Source organism: Marmota monax, unplaced genomic scaffold, assembly GCF_021218885.2.
Source record: "Marmota monax isolate L192 unplaced genomic scaffold, Marmota_monax_Labrador192_F-V1.1 WCK01_AAM20220418_F8-fsc00029, whole genome shotgun sequence".
NCBI classification, from domain to species: domain Eukaryota; kingdom Metazoa; phylum Chordata; class Mammalia; order Rodentia; family Sciuridae; genus Marmota; species Marmota monax.
The window spans coordinates 523506-542472 of record NW_026693024.1 but is presented as its reverse complement, the minus strand read 5'-3'; the positions used below and the strand labels follow the sequence as shown (position 1 = coordinate 542472).

Sequence of the window (18967 nt, the reverse complement as noted above, 5' to 3'; positions counted from 1 at the left end):
CCCAGAATCCCCCGATGCTGGGGTTCATACCCAATGACACGGCATGGCAAGGAATCCTCATTTGTGCCTTAGTCCAGGACCCACTTCTATCCAAACACAGACTGAGAGAATGGTTCAAGGTTTCTGTTTTAAAGGAGTCGTTCACTTGGTTCTCCATAGTGTTCCAGAACACACTGTCCCGAAGTTTTACTAAACAAATGACACCCAAGAACAAGAAATACGCTACAAACATGCACCAATGGGACCTGAAGATTTCTTACTCTGCAATCCAGTGCTCTTTAGCACACAACAAGTATCTGAACCCTTTAACAGGGTCTTCCCACTGAGGACAAACTAAATTCTAGTCTGTGAATCCACTTTATGGAGACAAGAAATGAGGAAGCCATTCATTTCCAAAGGCCTGAGGCAATTGTCAGGATTCTTCACCTGATTGGTCACTTCATAGTTCACTTCCTATAGATCCCCTCAAGATTAAAAGGACACACACCTGGACATAAAGATGAGATTGGAGATCATTGCCTGAGCCAACAAGCATTTTCCAGAAAATGCAACTCCACTGTTAAAGCAGACACACACACACATATATATATGAACTATATATATTTCACACAGTAATTAAAAATCCAGTATCTACTTCACTTGAGAGAGACTCTAAGGAGCTTCAGGGAGGTGCAGTGGGTTAAATATCATCCAGTGAGCAAGACCACAGGCTGGGTGCCCTGGAAAACAGCAGTTTCTAATTTTATTTCCTATCCTCCTAGGATAATATATCCCAAAATACTATGCATCTATAAGATGTATAAATTGCTGCAGTTTGTGGAGCCTATATTGGCTGACCAACAAATCCTTGCTGTGGGGCTACTGAGATATCTTAAACCAAACTGAGGACATTGCACTGGAATCCCACAACGATTCTTAAGTTTATGTATACTTATAGAAAACTGAAGTGTGTTGGAAGAATAAATTGAATTCTTCTTTGTGGCTGCTTCTAGGGAGGGGGATTTGGTTTGAAAAAAAAAGCTTTTGTTTTTTCTTCTTCTAGATTGCTCACATTTTCTGTAGTTAATATGTATTTTTTTAGTACTAAAAATCCCTTTTGTAAAAATTTTTAAAAATGCACCCCAATACTTGATTGCTTCCTGAACTTGATAAATGCTATAATCTGTGTAACACAAGGGATACAGCAGGCATTTAATATGTTGTTGAATGAATTAAAAGACTAAACATTAGGGGAGGATTGGCACATTATTTGAGAACTATCAACTCTGAGCCTGGAAATAAAAGCAATTATTTTGTAGAAGGAGAAAAAAAATATGGGAGCACTCCAGTCTAATGAAAAAGCAAGAAAGTAAGGAGTGAGGTTTGCAAAAGCAAGTGGGGATCTTTGGAATTCTCACTTAAAAAAAAGTATTTAGAAAAAGCTCAGTGATTTTAAGGCCTTGTCAAACTACTGTTGGCATGAGGAAGCATCTAATACACAAAATAAGCAGAAACAGCCCACTGAGTCTGCAGTTATGCAATCAGTTGGTCGGGTGTCCTGACAAGTTCACAACCTGGGCCACTGGCTCCTCCTCCTTAGTATCGCCATGGATACCATCCAAGAGCCAAACAAAACAAACAAAAGAGGGGAAATGTCATGGAGCTTTGAAAATGTATCCTTTTTGGCACTCAGATTATTAATAATCTGCCTTTTTTCTTCTTCTTTAAGAAAAATGTTTAGCAATTTCAAAAGAATGAAATACAAAGAATAAAAAGACAAACTGAAAAAAAAATGTAATCAGTCATTATTACTAGAATGTAGGACAGACAAAAATCTCCCATCCAAGAGTAGCCCTAATGCTTTTTGGCTCAAGAAAATGGCAACAGAGACTACCAACTGGCTTCCAGGGGAAGCCAGGAGAGGAAGCAAATGTGATGCAGGGTGGAGCCCACCCTGAGAAGACCCCAGGGCCCACCCTGAGAAGACCCCACGCAGATGGGGAGATGGGTCAGCCCAGAGCACTATGGCTCAGCCTCAGGCCAAGATTCTGGTCCATTCATTCAGCAATCATTTCCCATGAGAATTACAGCTACTGCACACATGAATACACTTCTTGCGGGGGGGGGGGGGGATCGGTTAGAGTAGTCTCTAATTTAGATTTTATTTCCCTGAGAAATGATAGAGCACTTAAGTGCTTTTCTCACAAGAATTGGTAGTTCGATGCTGAAATACAAGTTTTCTCAGTCTTCAAGTAAGAAGTAACCCAGCATTGAAGTAAATGTAAACACATTACTTGGTAATTTTCACAGTTATTGCCAATGATGACAGTCAATAGAAACACAGGAAAAATCTGCTTGATCTGGTAGATGCATAAGTGCATCTGTCAATCAGATACTGCTGGGTTGCTGTACATATTCTTGATGAGCTCAAAAGAAGAAGAGGGTGGTCAATTAGCTGTCCTTGTCAAAGCTTGGTACTTATCATGAAACAAACTTAGTTGTTTTGACAGTTTTTTCACTCCTGGATGGAGGAATGTCGGATAGATCTGTGGTAATCCTCTGGACTGCTAATGTGTTCTGGTAAATCGTAGCCCCTTAGGAAATGTCCACTGTTTTGTTGAGCAAAATAATATAGTTGTCTGGCTAGCAGAGGTTCCACCTAATAAGATATTTTAAAAAATATTACTGAGATATTCGTTTTAACATCATGCAATTGGCTTATCATGAAATAACACTCAAATCCTAATGGTTAAATTCTAAATAAGTCTAAAGTTATATGCTATAACACATCAAAGCATTTCATATTTGGAGCTATCTGAATTTTTTTTAGTTCTTATATAGAGCAACATGTAAACAGAATCTACTTAGTTCTGGGTTTCAATTGAGACTAAAGTTAAAGATGGTACTTTCAAATCAACTACACTTGCAATTTACAGATTTACATTTAAGAATGTACATTATCTGACAAAATAATCAAATTAATAAGTCAGGTAAATTTCAGGATAATGTAAGCTAGTGAATTTGTTTTTCCACCATTGCTCTTTGACAGTGTGAAGGGATTATTCTGAATGACTTAAGATTTCATTTTGAATAATTCTAAACCAAAGGTAAAGGAAAACAACAACAACAACAAAAACAACAGCCGCAGACTGCCTTTATGGGAAAAGAGAGGCTAATTTGCCCCAGATTGACATAGTTTGGTTATTAGTGTGAATCATATTCACCAGAACCAAAGTCAATAGTCAGCTTTTCCTGACTTTATAGAATTTAAGACAAGATGAAAGCTGTCATCAATTTTGCTATTTTCTATTAAGTTGAACCATTTTGATATTTGCTATACAGTCACTTGCATAACTCCTTTGTAAGTAACTGAAATGAATTAAGTCCATAATCAAAAAGTAGATTCATGTATATCTTCCCTTTATGGGTCATACAGTACCATTTTGAGGGGTGTCTTGCCTGAGCAACCACCTACTCTAGGCCATTCCCTTCATACATCCTGCAAATCAGATCCATGTAGTATTTTAACATCTACTCTTTAAATGTTGCTTATCAAGACCAGGTTTACTTATTTATTTATTAACACTCTCTATTGAAAACAAGAGATATTAGTGATTCTGTCATTAGCATATCAATCACTGGAGATAATTCAGGAGAAAATTCTAAAGTCTATGGGCTTATATTTTGGTTAGTTGGTTGGGTTTTACAATCAAGAAGGGAGATTCATATGTTCAGGATTAGAGGTGTTTTACTTCAATTTCTTTTTCAGTACTGAGGATCAAACCCAATGCCTTGTACATGCTAGGCAAGCTCTCTACCAGTGAGCTACACCCATAGCCCTCAATTTTCAATACAAAATATCATCTCAGAGCTAAAAATTTCATCTGAATTGGTATTGTGGAATGTAACATTTTTCCTGGTAATATCTGGGTGTGTAGTAATGTAAGTTTTCATATTCAAGCATCTTAGTATTCAAGATGGTTTTCTATGATGAATGAATGTTAAATGCTATCTATATAAACCTGTGTTCTTTTTTTATGAAACAATGTTTACTTGCCACAGTGACACTCCTCTTGCTGTGATCCCATAAAGAGGGATCAATCTACTTGGACTTCTTGAAAGATATACCCTCTTTCAAATAGCACATATTCATAATCAAATAATTCCCCCAAAATCTAGAAGTAAAGGGGCTTGGGCAACATTTGGAGGGCACCTACAAAATACACAAATGAAGTCCGTCATGGTGGCCCACACCTGTAATCCCAGTAGCTTGTAAGGCTGAGGCAGGATTGTGAGTTCAAAGCCAGCCTCAGTAACTTAATGAAGCCCTAAACAACTTATAGTGAGACCTATCTCAAAATAAAACATATTTTTTAAAAAAGGGCTGGGCATGTGTCTCAGTGGTTAAGTGCCCCTGGGTTCAATCTCTGGGACCTAAATGAGTAAAATTTAAAAGATACACAAATGAAAGAAAGCTTCCTAAATGGAGAAAAATTTCTCTCTCTAGGGAAGATCCACTAACCTGGCAGTATTTTTAAAGTTCTATTAGGCATGGAGAATTTTGAAGGGCAACTTTGAGTATCAATACTTTAAAATCCCTATAAAATGAGAGTATGACAATTTGAAAAAGAAAGAGAAAAAAAAAAGATGGGACAAGTGGAGCCCTTGGTCTGAGCTTTGTGCCCTGGTTCTGTGATGAGTGGGTCTCAAGGGTGGAAACAGCACGTGGTTCCTTGGGCTTTGCTGTGCACTGGACCATGCTTCCTCCTCTATTTTAAGGGTTCCACTTATTTTCCCAGGTGGTTTGACATTTACTTTTCAGATTTCTCTAAGTAGCACTTTGCCCTCAAGAACAGGAAAACTCGATTCAATGATGATGTAACTGCAGACTCACGTGAGCCGTGATGAGCTTCCTTTGCCTCTGAGGGTCTGGAAACTCCTCCCCGAAGCACAGGGTCACTTGGAATCTTGGCAGGGGACGGCCATGGTGCGCGAATGCTTGCAGCTCTGAGGAAACCCACAAAAGCAAACCAGGTTAAACAGGAAGTAAGGGCTTTCTGTGATTCTTCACTATGAGAAGAACAGTCACTCTTTATTTCCCTAAATAGGGTCCCTTATCATGCAGACTCCAGAAACAAAATCACATGTACAAGTTCACATATGTGTGTGTTTCGTCATTTTTCCTCCATTCTTTTCAGGGGAATATGGTCTAAGCTGAAGATCATTGCTGTGCAGCACCAAACGCATCAGGATGCAAGTGATTGAAGAGAGGAGAGAAAGAGGGTGAAGAAGAAAATGAAATGTCATGAAAATGAAATGTCATGTTGAAGCAAAAGAATAATGTCTTATACAAAGATGACAGTTTCATTTTTTTAAAAAAATCAGAATGTTTCAACATCCCAGAATTATTTTAAAAACTCATGCCTTGACTATGAAAGAGACATTAATCCAGTGTCTGTGCTACTGGTGACATCTCCGTGGCTCAGACACTTGCTAACAGCAGCTTGTCCCACTTGGCACTAGGTGTGAACCCCAAACTGTGGAACTCTGAGCAGACTTGAGGACACCTTGAGAACAGAATGATGACTTGAAAAGGGCATGATGATGTTCCACTGGCCGCCCCTCTTGTGGATATACATATCCTGAAGCCACTGCTCTTATCTGAACAATATAAAACAGATAGGAACACTGTTGGAAAGACATGTGTCCAGGGTTGGGGTGTAGCTCAGTGGTAGAGCACTTGCCTAGCATGTACAAGGGCCTGAGTTTGATCCCCAACTCAGCCAAAAAAAAAAAAAATTAAATGAAGAATTTTTAAAAAAGAAAAGAAAGACATGTGTCAAATCATCCAGTCCCTGGCATTAACTCTTTTCCCCTTACCCAGACTCAAAGAAAAACTCTAGAGTTTAATGTCATGTCTGAAAAAAAAAAAGAAGTAAATTTACACAGGAGCTGTTAAGGCTTCTGCAGAGCAGCAAAGCAATGCATCCTTATCAGATACACACCCTTAGGCCATGCCTTTCGGGACTGTCCCTAAGCAGGGTACAAATCCTGAATGGGTAGATATCAAAGATTTCCACTGCTCTCTGCAACTAAGGTTTCTAGCTAACTCACACAACTATTTTAACTTCCTGCTCTGTTTTTTCCCCCTTTCTTCTTCCAGAATTCTAATCAAACTCAACTGACTTAGTCAGAATGTGTAAAACACATTCACACTGTTGTGGCCTGGGAGCACACCTACACAAGTTAATCAGAGTAGCAAGTTGGCACAATTCTCTGAAAAAGTCATGCCTCAAATGATTGCTAATACAAGAATGTTCACTGGGAATCCTTAATTATGCAGAAGCTGGTCTGCACAGCTGCAGTTTTAAAGTTCACAGCATCCTTCCTGTACCTCAGTGAACCTCAGAGGTTGCAGTGGACAAAAAGCACAGGCTTCTGTTACAAAGGAAGACAAAAAATTAAAAAAAAAAAGAACGATTCTTGCTCACAGATAAATATGAAATATGAAATTCTAGGCAAGAAAATTCACATCCTCAGGACACCCACTCGACTCTTGCTCCAGCTTCTTATCTGTGGCCACCTCTCACCTGTCAGCTCTGACTCAAAGTGTACCTTACAGCTCACAGTGAAGACATTCCACCTCCCTAAAACAGGCATGGCAAGAGGAACTGAGAGAAGCAAGTGCCATTTTTTTCCAGGATGCCTTAATTAGAAAGCCCTCACCCTGGAGTAACCTCTGAATCTAAAGATGCCAAGATCTGCAATCTCTTAGGAAAACCCAACCTAGGGAGCACCAGCCTTCCAGGGTACATGACCCTTCAGACTACAAGATGGACATAAGAGATATAGACAGGTGCCTGTCAGAGGCTCATTGTATTTCCCCTGCCTGTCACCATGAATACCATGCCAGACCCAAGACAGTGAGGATGGTCCAGCCTGGAGACATTTCTGCTCTTAGATCAAGGGGTATCCCAACCTCATGTGTCTTCTTCATCATCCTACAGCTACCTCAGACAACCAGAGATGGTGCTTCCTCTTCCTTGTGTCCCACCTCTGTGGGAAGGGTGATTACCTAGGGATATATTTGTTTTGGGTACCAAAAAATAATTTGGATGGGTTTATACAAATTTGGGCCTCTTTAACAGAAAGGTCATGTAAATGGCACATAGATGACATATATATATATATATATATATGTAAATTTTAATATACTTATATGTCTTTACATATATATTTTTATATAAATTACATATACATTATATATACATATGTATTTTTTTTTCAAGAGGCAGGTTCAGCATTTGGCAATCCACTACTTCTGAATAATATCCAAAGGAATGAAATTAGTATGTTGAAGAGACATCTATGCTCCTATATTCACTGCGGATTATTCATAATAGTCAAGATAGGGAATGACCTGTCCAACAGCAGATGGATAGAGGAAATGTGGCATACTTATACAAAAGAATACCGTTCAAGCATAAAAAAAAGAATAAAATCCTGTCATTTGTGACAACATGGATATGCCTGGAGGATATATTAAGTGAAATAAGCCGGGAACAGATAAGACCAAGAACCACATGACCTCACCTATATGTAGAACCCAAAATAGCTGAACTTACAGGAGTAAAGAGTAGAATTGTGGTTCAGAAGCTGGGGGAGGGGAGAGAGATGGAGGTAAAAGGACACAAAATTTCAGTTAGGAGCCCTAAATTCAAGAGGTTCATCGTATAGCACCATGACAACAGTTAATTATGGTAGCTGAACTCTACACTTTTCTGAGTTCAACTATTTTCAAGTATATAATATACCTGAAGTTTTAAGAAGAGTTCGTTCGCACCACCAAAAAATGACAGATATGTGAGGTACTGTCTATGTAAATTGGCTCAATTTAGCCATTTTACAATGTGAACATATTTCAAAACAGTGGGCCAGGCAGAGGAACATGCTTGGTGAAAAGGAAGAGGCACTTTAAAAAACAAAGACAGGAGGTATTTTGAAAGGGGGGCCTAGTGGAAGAATAAGTTTAAGATAAGGTAAGAACCAGCAAGGAGTTGGCAAGCAGAGCAGCCCTCCTGTCCCCAAAGCATCCTCCATCTAGACAACAAATAGAACACTGTATGAGGCCCCCACAATGACATGTTCAATGATTTCCCAAAAATCCACCCAGGGCTATTTTAACTGACATGAAATCAAAACTAGGAAAAGAAAACACACTGGTTCTGGAAAATATGATTAGAAACACTCATGGGACAGAGAAAATACAAAACCTTCCCATCATTTCCCCCTTGACAAATCAATTCAGTACACTCCTATCCTTGGTCCCACCTGCAGGGTGGCATGTGCTTAAGGATGAGACATCTCATAACCAAGAACAGTATGCTTCTAACCTTCACAGTTTTTTCTAGGAACCCGGAAACATCACCAATTAAGCTTGTTAAGATCACCCGGCCCCCCAAAACGGAACCTTGTTAAGAGGTGACTACTTTTGAAAACCAAAACCCTGAGATATCAGCCTGAGCCACGGTCCACCTGGGCCTTCTCATCCAGACATTCTTTGACAATGAGGGGAACAGATGATAGAGGCAGAGATGACCTGTGAACCAGTCAAGTAACCTATTCTGGAACAAAGCCCACTGGGCTCTGGGGCTAACAGGAAGAACTCTGCTTGGGGTAGGAGGCACCTGTCATTTCTGACTCCTGCGGTCACATGCCACCACTACCTCCATTCTAGAAGACATAAAGTGCATTACCTGACAGAAACTGCTGCGTGTCAAAGAGCTTGCAGGTCTGATCTCTCTCCAGTTTGTTGGGCCGGTCGCTACACAGTGCCAGGGGCCCGTCCCAGTAGATCCTGCTCTGGCATAGTCTTTTGGCATAAAGTCCATCTGGAGCCATCCAGAGGACCACACCCCTCTCCAGGTGGCTCAGCAGCTTCTCAATGTTCTTCCTCTGCCCATTGTCCTCTGGGTAGGGGAACAGGACCTGGTCCAGGTTGCTGGCATCGTAGGTGTGTCCATGGGAGATCCTGCAGCCTTCAGGGCTAGATGTGGTCAGCTCCTTTACCAGGATTTCCCGGTAGTACAGGCAGATATGCAGTCGACAGTCTGCAAACACAGAGCTCAGGAGTCAGTGCTATCAGACCCACCACTCGACTTGCCCCAAACAAAGCATATTGGGTAGAATATGAGTGTCCCCAGATGTACCATGAACAAGTATATTTCAGGGTCAAGAATATCTAGGAAATGCTGCGTGTCTTTCTCTCATTGCTGAAGATTCCCCGGTGAGCATGTTTTACTTAGAGAACCCCTCAGAAAGACACCTATTTAATTTGTCTAACCAAGCAGCTTCCAAATATATGTGGCCATGGATTCTTTTTTATTTCAAGAGCTGGAGGAGCATATCCTTCATTAATTTTCTGCAAAATATGTTTAAGTGATAGCTGAAAGCCTCTCTGTTATGAAGTTACAAATTCTAGGCTGGTGATGCAGCTCAGGTTGCTTAGCATTTGAGAGAGACCCTAGGGTCAATTGCCAGAACCACAAAAATTAAAATATCTTAAAAGAAAGACTTACAAAGTCATGTTTTTTAGATGAAGTTGATTATGATACTGATGACCATGTTTACATCTAAAATACTGAGTCATGTGTCACTGAAAGAGAATTCATCTTTAAGTAAATCAATTTTGACTTTGGAGGAGTTGAACAATATGTTTAATTTCTACTAGCAAAAAACAAACAAATGTTTGTTTGTGAGTGTGTGTGTGTGTGTGTGTGTGTGAATTAAAAAAAAAAAGCAATTACATCCAACATCTGAAACTTCCTAAATTATTAATATAACATTTTTTAGGTAAATATATATACATAGACACTTTGAAGCATCAGCAGGAAGGCCCTAAGTGTAGTGATTCCTAAGTGATAGAACGTGATTTTCATTTTCTTTTTTTGTTTTTCTAATCTTGAAATTAGTTTTCTACAGTGGGTATGTACTTCTTTTATCATAAAATTAATTCTTGTGGAAAAAAAAAAAAGAATCTAGGCTGGGGAGGTAGCTCAGTGGTACAGCACTTGCCCAAGGCCCTGGACTCAATCCCCTGCACAGCAATTTTTTTTTAAAGGAATCAATGAAAAAAAAATTCTCTAAGAGCCAACGGTTAATGTAAAATCTGCTTAAATTCCCCTAATCTTTGCATTTTTAAAAAAAGAACTCTAAATCTGTGCTTTTTGAAACTAAAAAATTAATTCATTTACAAAAGTTTTACTGCTTTCAGAACCCTCTTTAGAACACCACTCAAAAGGTTAAAGGACCCAGTTAGTTTTGCAAAGAGTTCCTTAAATAAAATATAAGAGGGCAACCCAGGCAGGGGACAGCTATCCAGAGGTGACTGCCTGGGATTTAACAATGACTGGGAATCATAGTTCTCTGATAAATGTATTCAAGGTTGATCATTAATCTGTATTATGCATACCAAGAAAAAAAAAGGAACCCACAAAACCCTCTTATTCCTCAAAGGTAGATTTTGATTCTTAACCCACGTCACTGTCTCTTCAATTTCTGCCACTGTAAACAGACTGAGTAAGGTGGTGCACGGATGAGAGTGGGTGTTGGCCATTGGAGGTGACTGGCAGGGCAGGTTTCATTTCATTTAATGTCATCAGAAATCACGAGGTTGCAGAGATATAAATAGCTGTTTATTTCCTACTCCTCAGGCACCCACACAAGTCTGAGGTGCTCAGAAAAAAATTTTTGAAAGACTCTAAAAACAAATACAACTCTTGCTGCTTAGAACTGGCTCCTCCTAAAGGGGATCCTCAGTTATTCATGAGCATCTCAGAAGAAAGGCACACACCTCCCTGAGAACTTCAGAACTGCAAGGAACTAGACAGTAACACTGCAGCTTTTCTGTGAACAAGGAAAGCGCCTCAACTCTGGTCTCCTGAATCTTTAGAAGTTAGTTTGTATTTTCTGTCACTGACTTTTAAAGATCTCAGAGGGCAAGGTGAGAACTCTGAAGCTTAAGCTATTTATTTTTAATGTAAGTACAAATTCCATTTAAAAACAATTAAAATATTATCTAAAGAATGAATGAACATAGACAAAGAGTCATGAAGCATCTTCCTTAAATAGCTACACTCTCTGTGGTGCAGGAATTCTTTAGAAATGGAAGTTTACAAATCAGATTGAATTCGTATTTGTTTGGAAGTCCTATCAAAGTTCAGAGGAAGACCAAAATATGCATTCCTTCTGGACATACGAAACATCATGAGACCAGGGGCTAGAACCAATGTCCCCAGGAAGCAAGTTAGGGACAACAAGTTTGCAGCTAAACATAAAAGAAATTAACAGCTTTTTGAAATGAGAAGCTTTTATATTTCCTAAGAAAATATTCTACATTGTGAGAATGTCAGCTGATAGGGGACTCTCAGTAAAGAAAAACAAGCATTTGCATATTCCTGGAAATTTGGAGAGGTGCCATTGGAGAAATTAAAATGCTTCCATTCAACCTGTGTTTGGATCTGTATCAGAACGACAAGCTAGCTGGCTTTCTAATAATGTACCTTATTCACTTTAGTGTCCTCAATGTCTGGTGATAACATGTGTCCACACCTACTCCTGACTCAAGAGGGCCCAAACAAATGTCTAAATCCCCACCAAATCTACCCAAAGGTGAGTGGAGCCAGCAGCAGAGACTGGCCTCCTGCAGGTGCCTCCAAAACCCAACATTGCACTCACCTGAGAGCGCCAAGGCTTCAGCAGACCTTATGCTTGGCTCTATGGGGATTCCAGGAGCCTGGGACTCAGGTGGGGCACAAGCATAAAAGGTTCCTGTCACCTGGCAACCTGCATTTGCAAATAAAAATCAGATGTCTAAACACAGAGTCCAATAATTAGGAGGCCACCTGAGTGTGCAATGGAGTATGGAATGGAGTCACCTTCTAACCCTAACCCAAACCCAACTGGCTCAAAGCAAGCACCCTCTGATGCAGGGCACATACTCATGAGTCAAAGACAAGCCAAAGTCCAATAGAAAAAAAGCAAGTCAAAGGAGGTATGAGCCATTGTACAGCCTTGGAAGAAAACTCAGAGCTCTCCCTCTTATTCATAAACAGGGAAAGTGAGGCTCAGAAGGAGATTAAAGGATTTGACCCTGTTCACAAAGCAAGTTCACGGCTGACTGAGAGATTAGGTCTGCCTAAGTTTTGATTACCAAAGACCCAATTAAAAACTAACAAATGTTTAGTTCATATTTATTTTACTAGCTACTTCTGGGTTCATGACAAAACTGAACCCATCTCCTGCCAGCCCAGTAGCGATGTGTCACATTAAAAACATATAGAGAAAGAATATGCTGGGATAGGGATGTAGCTCATTAGTAAAGTGCTCTGTCACTGAGTAGATCCCAACACCACAGATACAAAGGGAAAAAAAGAGAAAGAGAAAGAGAAAGAGTATGTCACAGAACCTAATTATGCTAGCAGTTCAATTATTGTTACCCATGCTTAGAAATATGTCTAGACATTCCAATTTTTTTTTTTTTTTGCCCAGTTCAAAACATTGCCTCGTGTTGCTATGCTTATTAGTTCAACAGAGTCTGATGCATTGGATACAAGTCTGAATTTCAGAAACCAGTTTAATGTTAGCGGATTCTTCACTTACAGTTTGAAAAATCAACCTTTGCTGAATATCACTCTTAAAAAGCCAATATAATTGAATCCCAAGTTTTTCTTTAAAGAACATGCTACTCAACAGACTTTATTCAGTACCAAAAGCCAAGAATGACTTGAACACGCTTGAAAAAGCAGGGAGGGAAAGACCAAATTGTAAAAGAGTAAATATTCCCAGAAAACACAAAAGGATCGGTGTGTGGACCCATCTCATGACTTCTACTTAAATAACTAACTCAAAATTCCTAAAAGCTAGTATTTTGCTGCATTGAACATACTTTGTGAAATTTTCTCTGCACATAGCTAATGAGTGCTTCTGCTGAAAGATTTCACTTTTGATACCCAAGGAACCCCTGTAGTCACAGGAACACATCTAATCCAAATTACACAAATCTTTTGGGACCCAACACTAGGCAGGCTCCTGTAAAGACCCTTTAGGGGTTTTTTTTGTTTGTTTGTTTTTTTGTAGTGTTTATCCATTCCCTTCTTATTATCATCTTTAATACCAAGAACAGCTCCAACGAACATAATTACTCTTCAAGGGACATAGAGTAATCTCCCAGTGTCCCTGCAGAGGAGAGGATCTGGGCATGACTGTAGTATGCCCATTTTACAGATGGGTAAACAGAAACAGACTAGTGAGATTATGTGACCTCAGTCAGCTAAGAGAAAATTCAGGAGGTAAGATGGCCAGAATCTATCCCTCCCCCCCCCCTTTTTTTTTTGCCTAAGTTTACAAATAAAACTTAAGGTTACTCAGGATGAAAAAATGTTAACCCATTAACCAGATAATTTAAAAATATATAGATGACCATTTTGATATATGACCTCCCCTGTCTTATGTACAAGGTTGGATTTGGGCTTAGGATATCTGACATTGAACACCAGACCTTTACTCTTACTGAGTGACTTGGGCACATTATTTACATTCTACGAGTTTCCATGATCTTCTCTGTTAAAAAAGTGTGTGTGGGGGGGCAGTTTTTGCTGCCTGGAATAATCTCTGGGGTATTTAAGGCCCCACATAGGGTTATGCCACATGGGTCCTGAAAAATCTGGTTCTGAGGAGCTTAGCATCCTATAGGACAGAGAAATCCCCCCCACCTCTCCTATCTGATACACGTGAAATCTTTCTAGCAATCTCTGAGAAGGGGAAAGCCCTATGGTGTTGCTCAGGACAACCACCCGGAATTCCCCACGGACACATGTCTAGGTCTGCTCTTCTGTCAAATGCCCTGGCACATGCCTTACCATTTTCACAAGCTGGGCCTTGCCAGTGATGGCTACGGGGACCAAACGTCATTGGACACTGATACGGGATTTCTGGGTGAGGCTGATCCGGGACATAATCCCTCCAGCTTCTATCATGGGGTGGCATCATGTAGTTATGAACCTGCTAAAGGAACACAAGAGGAGTTAAGATGAAAAACATTGGCATGGGAAAAGGGGGTGTTTTTATATCCTCCCAAACTCTCAGGGAACCCCTTCGTCGGCCAGCAGCCAATTCATTTTAACATTCGAAAAGACTGGAGTGAGCTGTTCATTACACTAGGTGGAAAACAGTCACAGAAGTTCAAAAAGCACAATGAAGACAGTGTTGTAAAGCGATGATTTATCTAAGGCTTCATCATATGGTTAAGACTGGCACCAAAAATACTGCAAGGAAACTTGCCTTCTTTTACCCACCAAAGTGAAGAAAACAGAGCTGTAATTCAAATCAGGAAAGCCTACAGAGATCAGCTGCCCTGTGGTTTCACATGATAAAGCACAACTTCCAAAATCTTCAACTACTACAAAAGGTCTGGTTCCCAGAAGATTTGAGAATCAATAGAAGAAGCACATTCCAACAGACAAGATGCACCCAAGCTCTCCTATTTAAACTAACTGGTAATCTAGGCTGTGTGGTGAGACATTCACTCAGCCACCAAGGAAATTTGTTTAGCTGTTGGACTTGTCAAGGAAAACATGAAGTCCTGCTGTTTTGTGTTTCTTCCCCTTTGTGTAGGGCCAACACACAGACCCAGGCTGGACTTCCAGAGGCTTAGTGCCCTCCCCTGTACCTGGGCCGGGAGTGGGGTATAAGATGCCGGCATGGGGTAGGGGTGGCTCATGGTCATCTGTGGGTCCTCCAGGGTGAGCTGCTTTGCTCCTGTGTGTTTGAGGAAAAGAGAAATGGTACAGAGTGAAAAAAGGAACTGATTCAACTAAACGTCAAATCTTGGAAAAATACCTGAGGCTTTAGTTCTTAGAATGCATAGCACACAGTGTTGACAAATAAGGCATTTTTAGCAATTCCCTTGGGCAGTTCATATTATTTGAACAGATGTCAACAAGATCTGACATATTATGACAGGTAGAGAAATAAATGAGATCCATGTGCTAACATGCCTTGTGACCAGCTAAGGGGCTCTTCTGGTGAGATATATCCCAGGTGGGGTCATGATTTGTATAAACTGCAGATTTCTGGGCTCTGCTCCGGACACACTGGTCAGAATCTTGAAAAGAATTGTCCAGGAATCTGACTCAGTAAGTACCCCAGCTGACTATATTATCCTCTAAAAGTGGACCTTTTTATTACTGTAAGCAGTAACAATTTAAGATGTTCCATATGCTTTCCTTTCTGGAAAATGCTACTTACCAAAGTCTATTAGATAAGTAAAGTTTTAATGGGTCTTCAAGTTTGGAAATTTGGTTCATACTATAATTGAATGGACTAATTGGTAAACACACAGTTGAAGTGTGCGCACACACATTATGTTACAGGGTTAGAGCCTGAGAAATTATCCCTTAGTAACATCACAAGGTTTTCAACTTATAACCCAGAGAACTTGGAGAAGGAGCCTGCTGGGCTTGACCATGGGACAGGAGGCAGGAGGCTATATAAAAGCAGAAATAGAAAGTGACCTTCAGAATGGAATTAAGGCATTATAAGTATCAGGCTGCCTCTATTCTGTGACCCAAATTCAGGAAAGCCCCTACCTTTTTTGGCTCCCTCAGGAACAATCCTGTACACTTTGTATGGGTCAGAGATATCCAGCTGGCTCCTCTCAACCAATTCCTCAAAGTCATTGCTCTTGTTCAAAGCGCATCGCAAACGTGTCTTCCAGGTAGGAGGGTCTGGTTTATCAATGCCTTCTCGGAACTTTCCTTTAAATAGAGCCCAAGCCTGGTGGGAAAGAATGAAGAGAATGAAAAGTCAATTTCTTTCTTTTTTTTTTTTTTAAAAAAAAGAATCTTTCTAAAAGAAAAAAAAAAGGTGCTTAGTGCTTCAGGTTTATACTGTTGCTCAAAATGTGAACGGTAATGACACCAGGTGTCCTCCAGGTAAAATATTCTCACCTAGAACCCTACCATTGTCAAATTGAAGGTGAGTGGTTTCAACATTTCTGGGTGTTTATAAAAGGTGAGATGAGGCTTGGAGGCCCCTGAAGCAAGTGTGGCTGAGATTAGGGACAGAGCTGTGGAGGATTAAGTCCCCACAGGGTACATCTGGACAGTCACAAGGTCTGAAGTACTCTGTGAACAAATTCCCAGAGGAAGTCCCCTTCCCCTCCCTGCCCACAGGTGGGGGCTGGGTCTCACAGTTCACGGAGTAAAGTGCTCTAGGGGAAAGCAGTCATGAACAGGGGCACTCACACAGAAAGAAGGAGAGAGAGAGAGAGAGAGAGAGAGAGAGAGAGAGAGAGAGAGAGAGAGAGAGAAATTTCCAGAGTCTCAGAATAAAAGAGCCAGACAGAGATACCCCGAGACAGAAAGTGAGAAACAGAGATGGATGCATCCAAAGACAGCTAGAACCAGAGAGCAGAGACCAAAGGGGTGGGGGAGTGGGAACCAGAGAAACTCAGAGAGAAAACAGTGAAACAGAGACAGAAAAACAGGGAGACAGATAAGAGCACCCACAGATGCACAGAGTCAGAGGCTTACACTGACCAAAGGAGACAGGGATTTGGAGATAGGGCCTGAGATTTGGATGAAAACAGAGGAAGGCACAGAGAAGCAACCCAGAGCCCTCTAAAGGCTGCCTCCTTCAAAGACATCCCTACTTCTGGAGCCCTCTGACAGACTCCCTGGGAATTGCTCATGCCACTTGCTCAGGATTGGGGCCAAGTTCCCCATTTAAGCAATCACCTGAGAACTTCAAAGCTCCAGCCACTTATCCCGCAGGGCTCATCCCATTCTGTCGCCCCTGCCAGTCCCTTTCTTTGAAAACCGCTGCACTGGGGCCACTGACTGGACTCTCCATGGAGTCTGGGCCAAAGACTAACTGGCCTCTTTGCCACCCTCCCCAAGCCTGCCCACAAGATTCCCGCGTTCAGGTGACCTTGAAGAGGGCGGCGTCCTCCTCGCGGTTATAGTCCTGCTTGCCCGCGTGCTTCCACGGGATACGGAAGATGCTCTTCTCTTCGTTCTCCCACACAAGCCCCGGGTACTTGCCGCTGTCGATTTGGTCAATCAGCCACTGGCGGAGTTTCCCGTTGCCGCAGCTCACCGCACTCATGCCGAACTCTCCACCTCGGCCGCCGCCCTCTAGGTTCATACCCAGTTTGCCGACCACCGCCCTGGAGCTCACCCAGAATTCGCCTCCAGTACTGGCTCCACGCTGCAGGGGAGAAGAAAGCTGCCCTTCAGTCACCGCTGCACAGCGCTCGGACACCCAGTCCTGAACGCTTTTGGCAGTGACCACGCTGTGAAGCGCGTGCGTGTAATGTCAGTGTCACCCAAGTACCCTGAGAGAAGGTACCTTTGCGACAAGCCCCGGAGCATCCCCTTGGCGCGCACAGTTCTGCGGCTTCCTGAGCGCGCCCTCCGTGAAGCCCGTCTGCTCACCCCACCTTCCAGCACTCTATTAATTTAACTCATTTCACATCCCCAAAGCTCTCCAGGTACACAACTTTTCGCACGCTCCCAAATCCAATTGCCACCAGTCTTGACACTGCGTTTGCCCGCTCACCTGTCGTTTCCGCTGCTCTCTGCTCGCTCCAAAGCCATTACCATCTCATTTTCCCCTTTACTATTAGTTTCCACTCTTTTTCACTCCATTCACACTCCCTTGGTGGTTCCCATGCGCGGAGGACCTCGCACGTGGCTGTCCCATGTTTGGGGTTTACAGGTGCATAGCACCTACTTCTCCCGCCGCTCCACACCCCCACCCCGTTCTCTTCTCCCGCAACCTTTAACTCTGTCCTTTAAATAACCCTAGCTCTCTTCAGCCAACCAGGATTAAGTGGGCCCTCTGAGCAACAAATGTGTACTATTGGAGGAGCGCAGCCCAGCAGCTGGAGATTCCCGCGCGTTGAGAGTCAGAATGATACCCAAACCAGTGAGGGAGAGTTGGGACAAGAAGGGACCCAAGGAAGGCGAGGCCAGCTCCTGTGCCTGGGAAGCGAAGGAGTGCACTGAGCAGGGGTTGAGGCGGTAACGCTCAGGCCTCCCAGCTGCCCAAATTTGGAGCTCCTCCTTCCTCATCAGCCCGGTAGTTACACGCTGACGGTAGTTGAGTTTGGGACCCTTAAGAATGAGATTCAGGGGAAGGAGCCAATAGGGTCAGGGGTTGTCCTCCCGCGGAGGAGCCTGCTGCTCCGTGTGGTTTCCTTTGACCGCCCGGCCTCAGCCATTCCTGGATCCCAGACAGTCCCGTTAGCTCATCTGGTACCGCGCGTGGCACCTCCAGGGCGCAGGTCGGGCTGACCAGCTAAGTGGCAGTGGGGTCCAGGATCTGAGAGAGCCCGCAGCAGGACAGGCAGTACAAACTCCCTGGGTCCGGTGCAGATGGGGTGGGAATCTGAGCTCCCTAACTTGGCCCCGCTCCCTTCCCCCTCCAAAGCTGGGGTCCCCTGCGTAGCCTTGAGATGGAACCCGGGACTTCTAGTTTGTGCTCCCTGCCCTCTCAAGCCAGCCTCACACTTCTCTTGACCCACTCCAGTCCTTACCTCTCCCGGTACTAGGAGCTGAGGGCAGCGGTGTGTCCCAAGTTCAAGTGGTGAAACTAAGAGAGTGAGGTGAGAAAGAGGAACTTTATAGAGCTTGAAAGCCGCGCTGGGGGCGGGGCGGAGGCGGGACGGGGGAGGCTCCTCCTGCGGCGCGGAGGGGGGCGCCTGGCTAACGGAGACGCAGCGCAGGAGGACGAGCCCCAGCTTCTGGATGGAGGCGAGGGGCAGCTGGTGACCCGGTTGGGGACTCTGGTGGCTCTCCGCGACCCTCTGTTCATCTAGTCGGAGAGCGCACTTGGAGCCTGGAGCGTCCCATCTCTGGGACTGTCACTGCGGACCGTTTCCCGCGAAGGGCGAGGCGCGAAATGGGGATCTCACCTCCCCGCCAGG

The 18967-nt window shown here is 42.7% G+C and overlaps 1 protein-coding gene across 3 annotated transcripts; it reads right to left on the bottom strand.

Moving 5' to 3' along the window:
• Window positions 1-583: 583 nt before the first annotated feature.
• Window positions 584-18649, bottom strand: Irf4 (interferon regulatory factor 4). Of its 3 annotated transcripts, none has more exons than XM_046453508.1 (9): window positions 18578-18649; window positions 16969-17247; window positions 15627-15813; window positions 14708-14796; window positions 13899-14043; window positions 11716-11823; window positions 8736-9089; window positions 4874-4986; window positions 584-2638 (listed from the first exon to the last, which is right to left on the bottom strand). In XM_046453508.1, exons 2-9 carry the CDS (start codon window positions 17182-17184, stop codon window positions 2495-2497), a joined length of 1356 nt encoding a protein of 451 aa, XP_046309464.1. In that variant the 5' UTR covers window positions 17185-17247; window positions 18578-18649; the 3' UTR covers window positions 584-2494. The 3 variants fall into 3 exon arrangements, with proteins under 3 accessions (XP_046309464.1, XP_046309466.1, XP_046309467.1); XM_046453510.1 differs by having other exon boundaries at window positions 13899-14040; XM_046453511.1 differs by lacking the exon at window positions 11716-11823.
• Window positions 18650-18967: the final 318 nt, after the last annotated feature.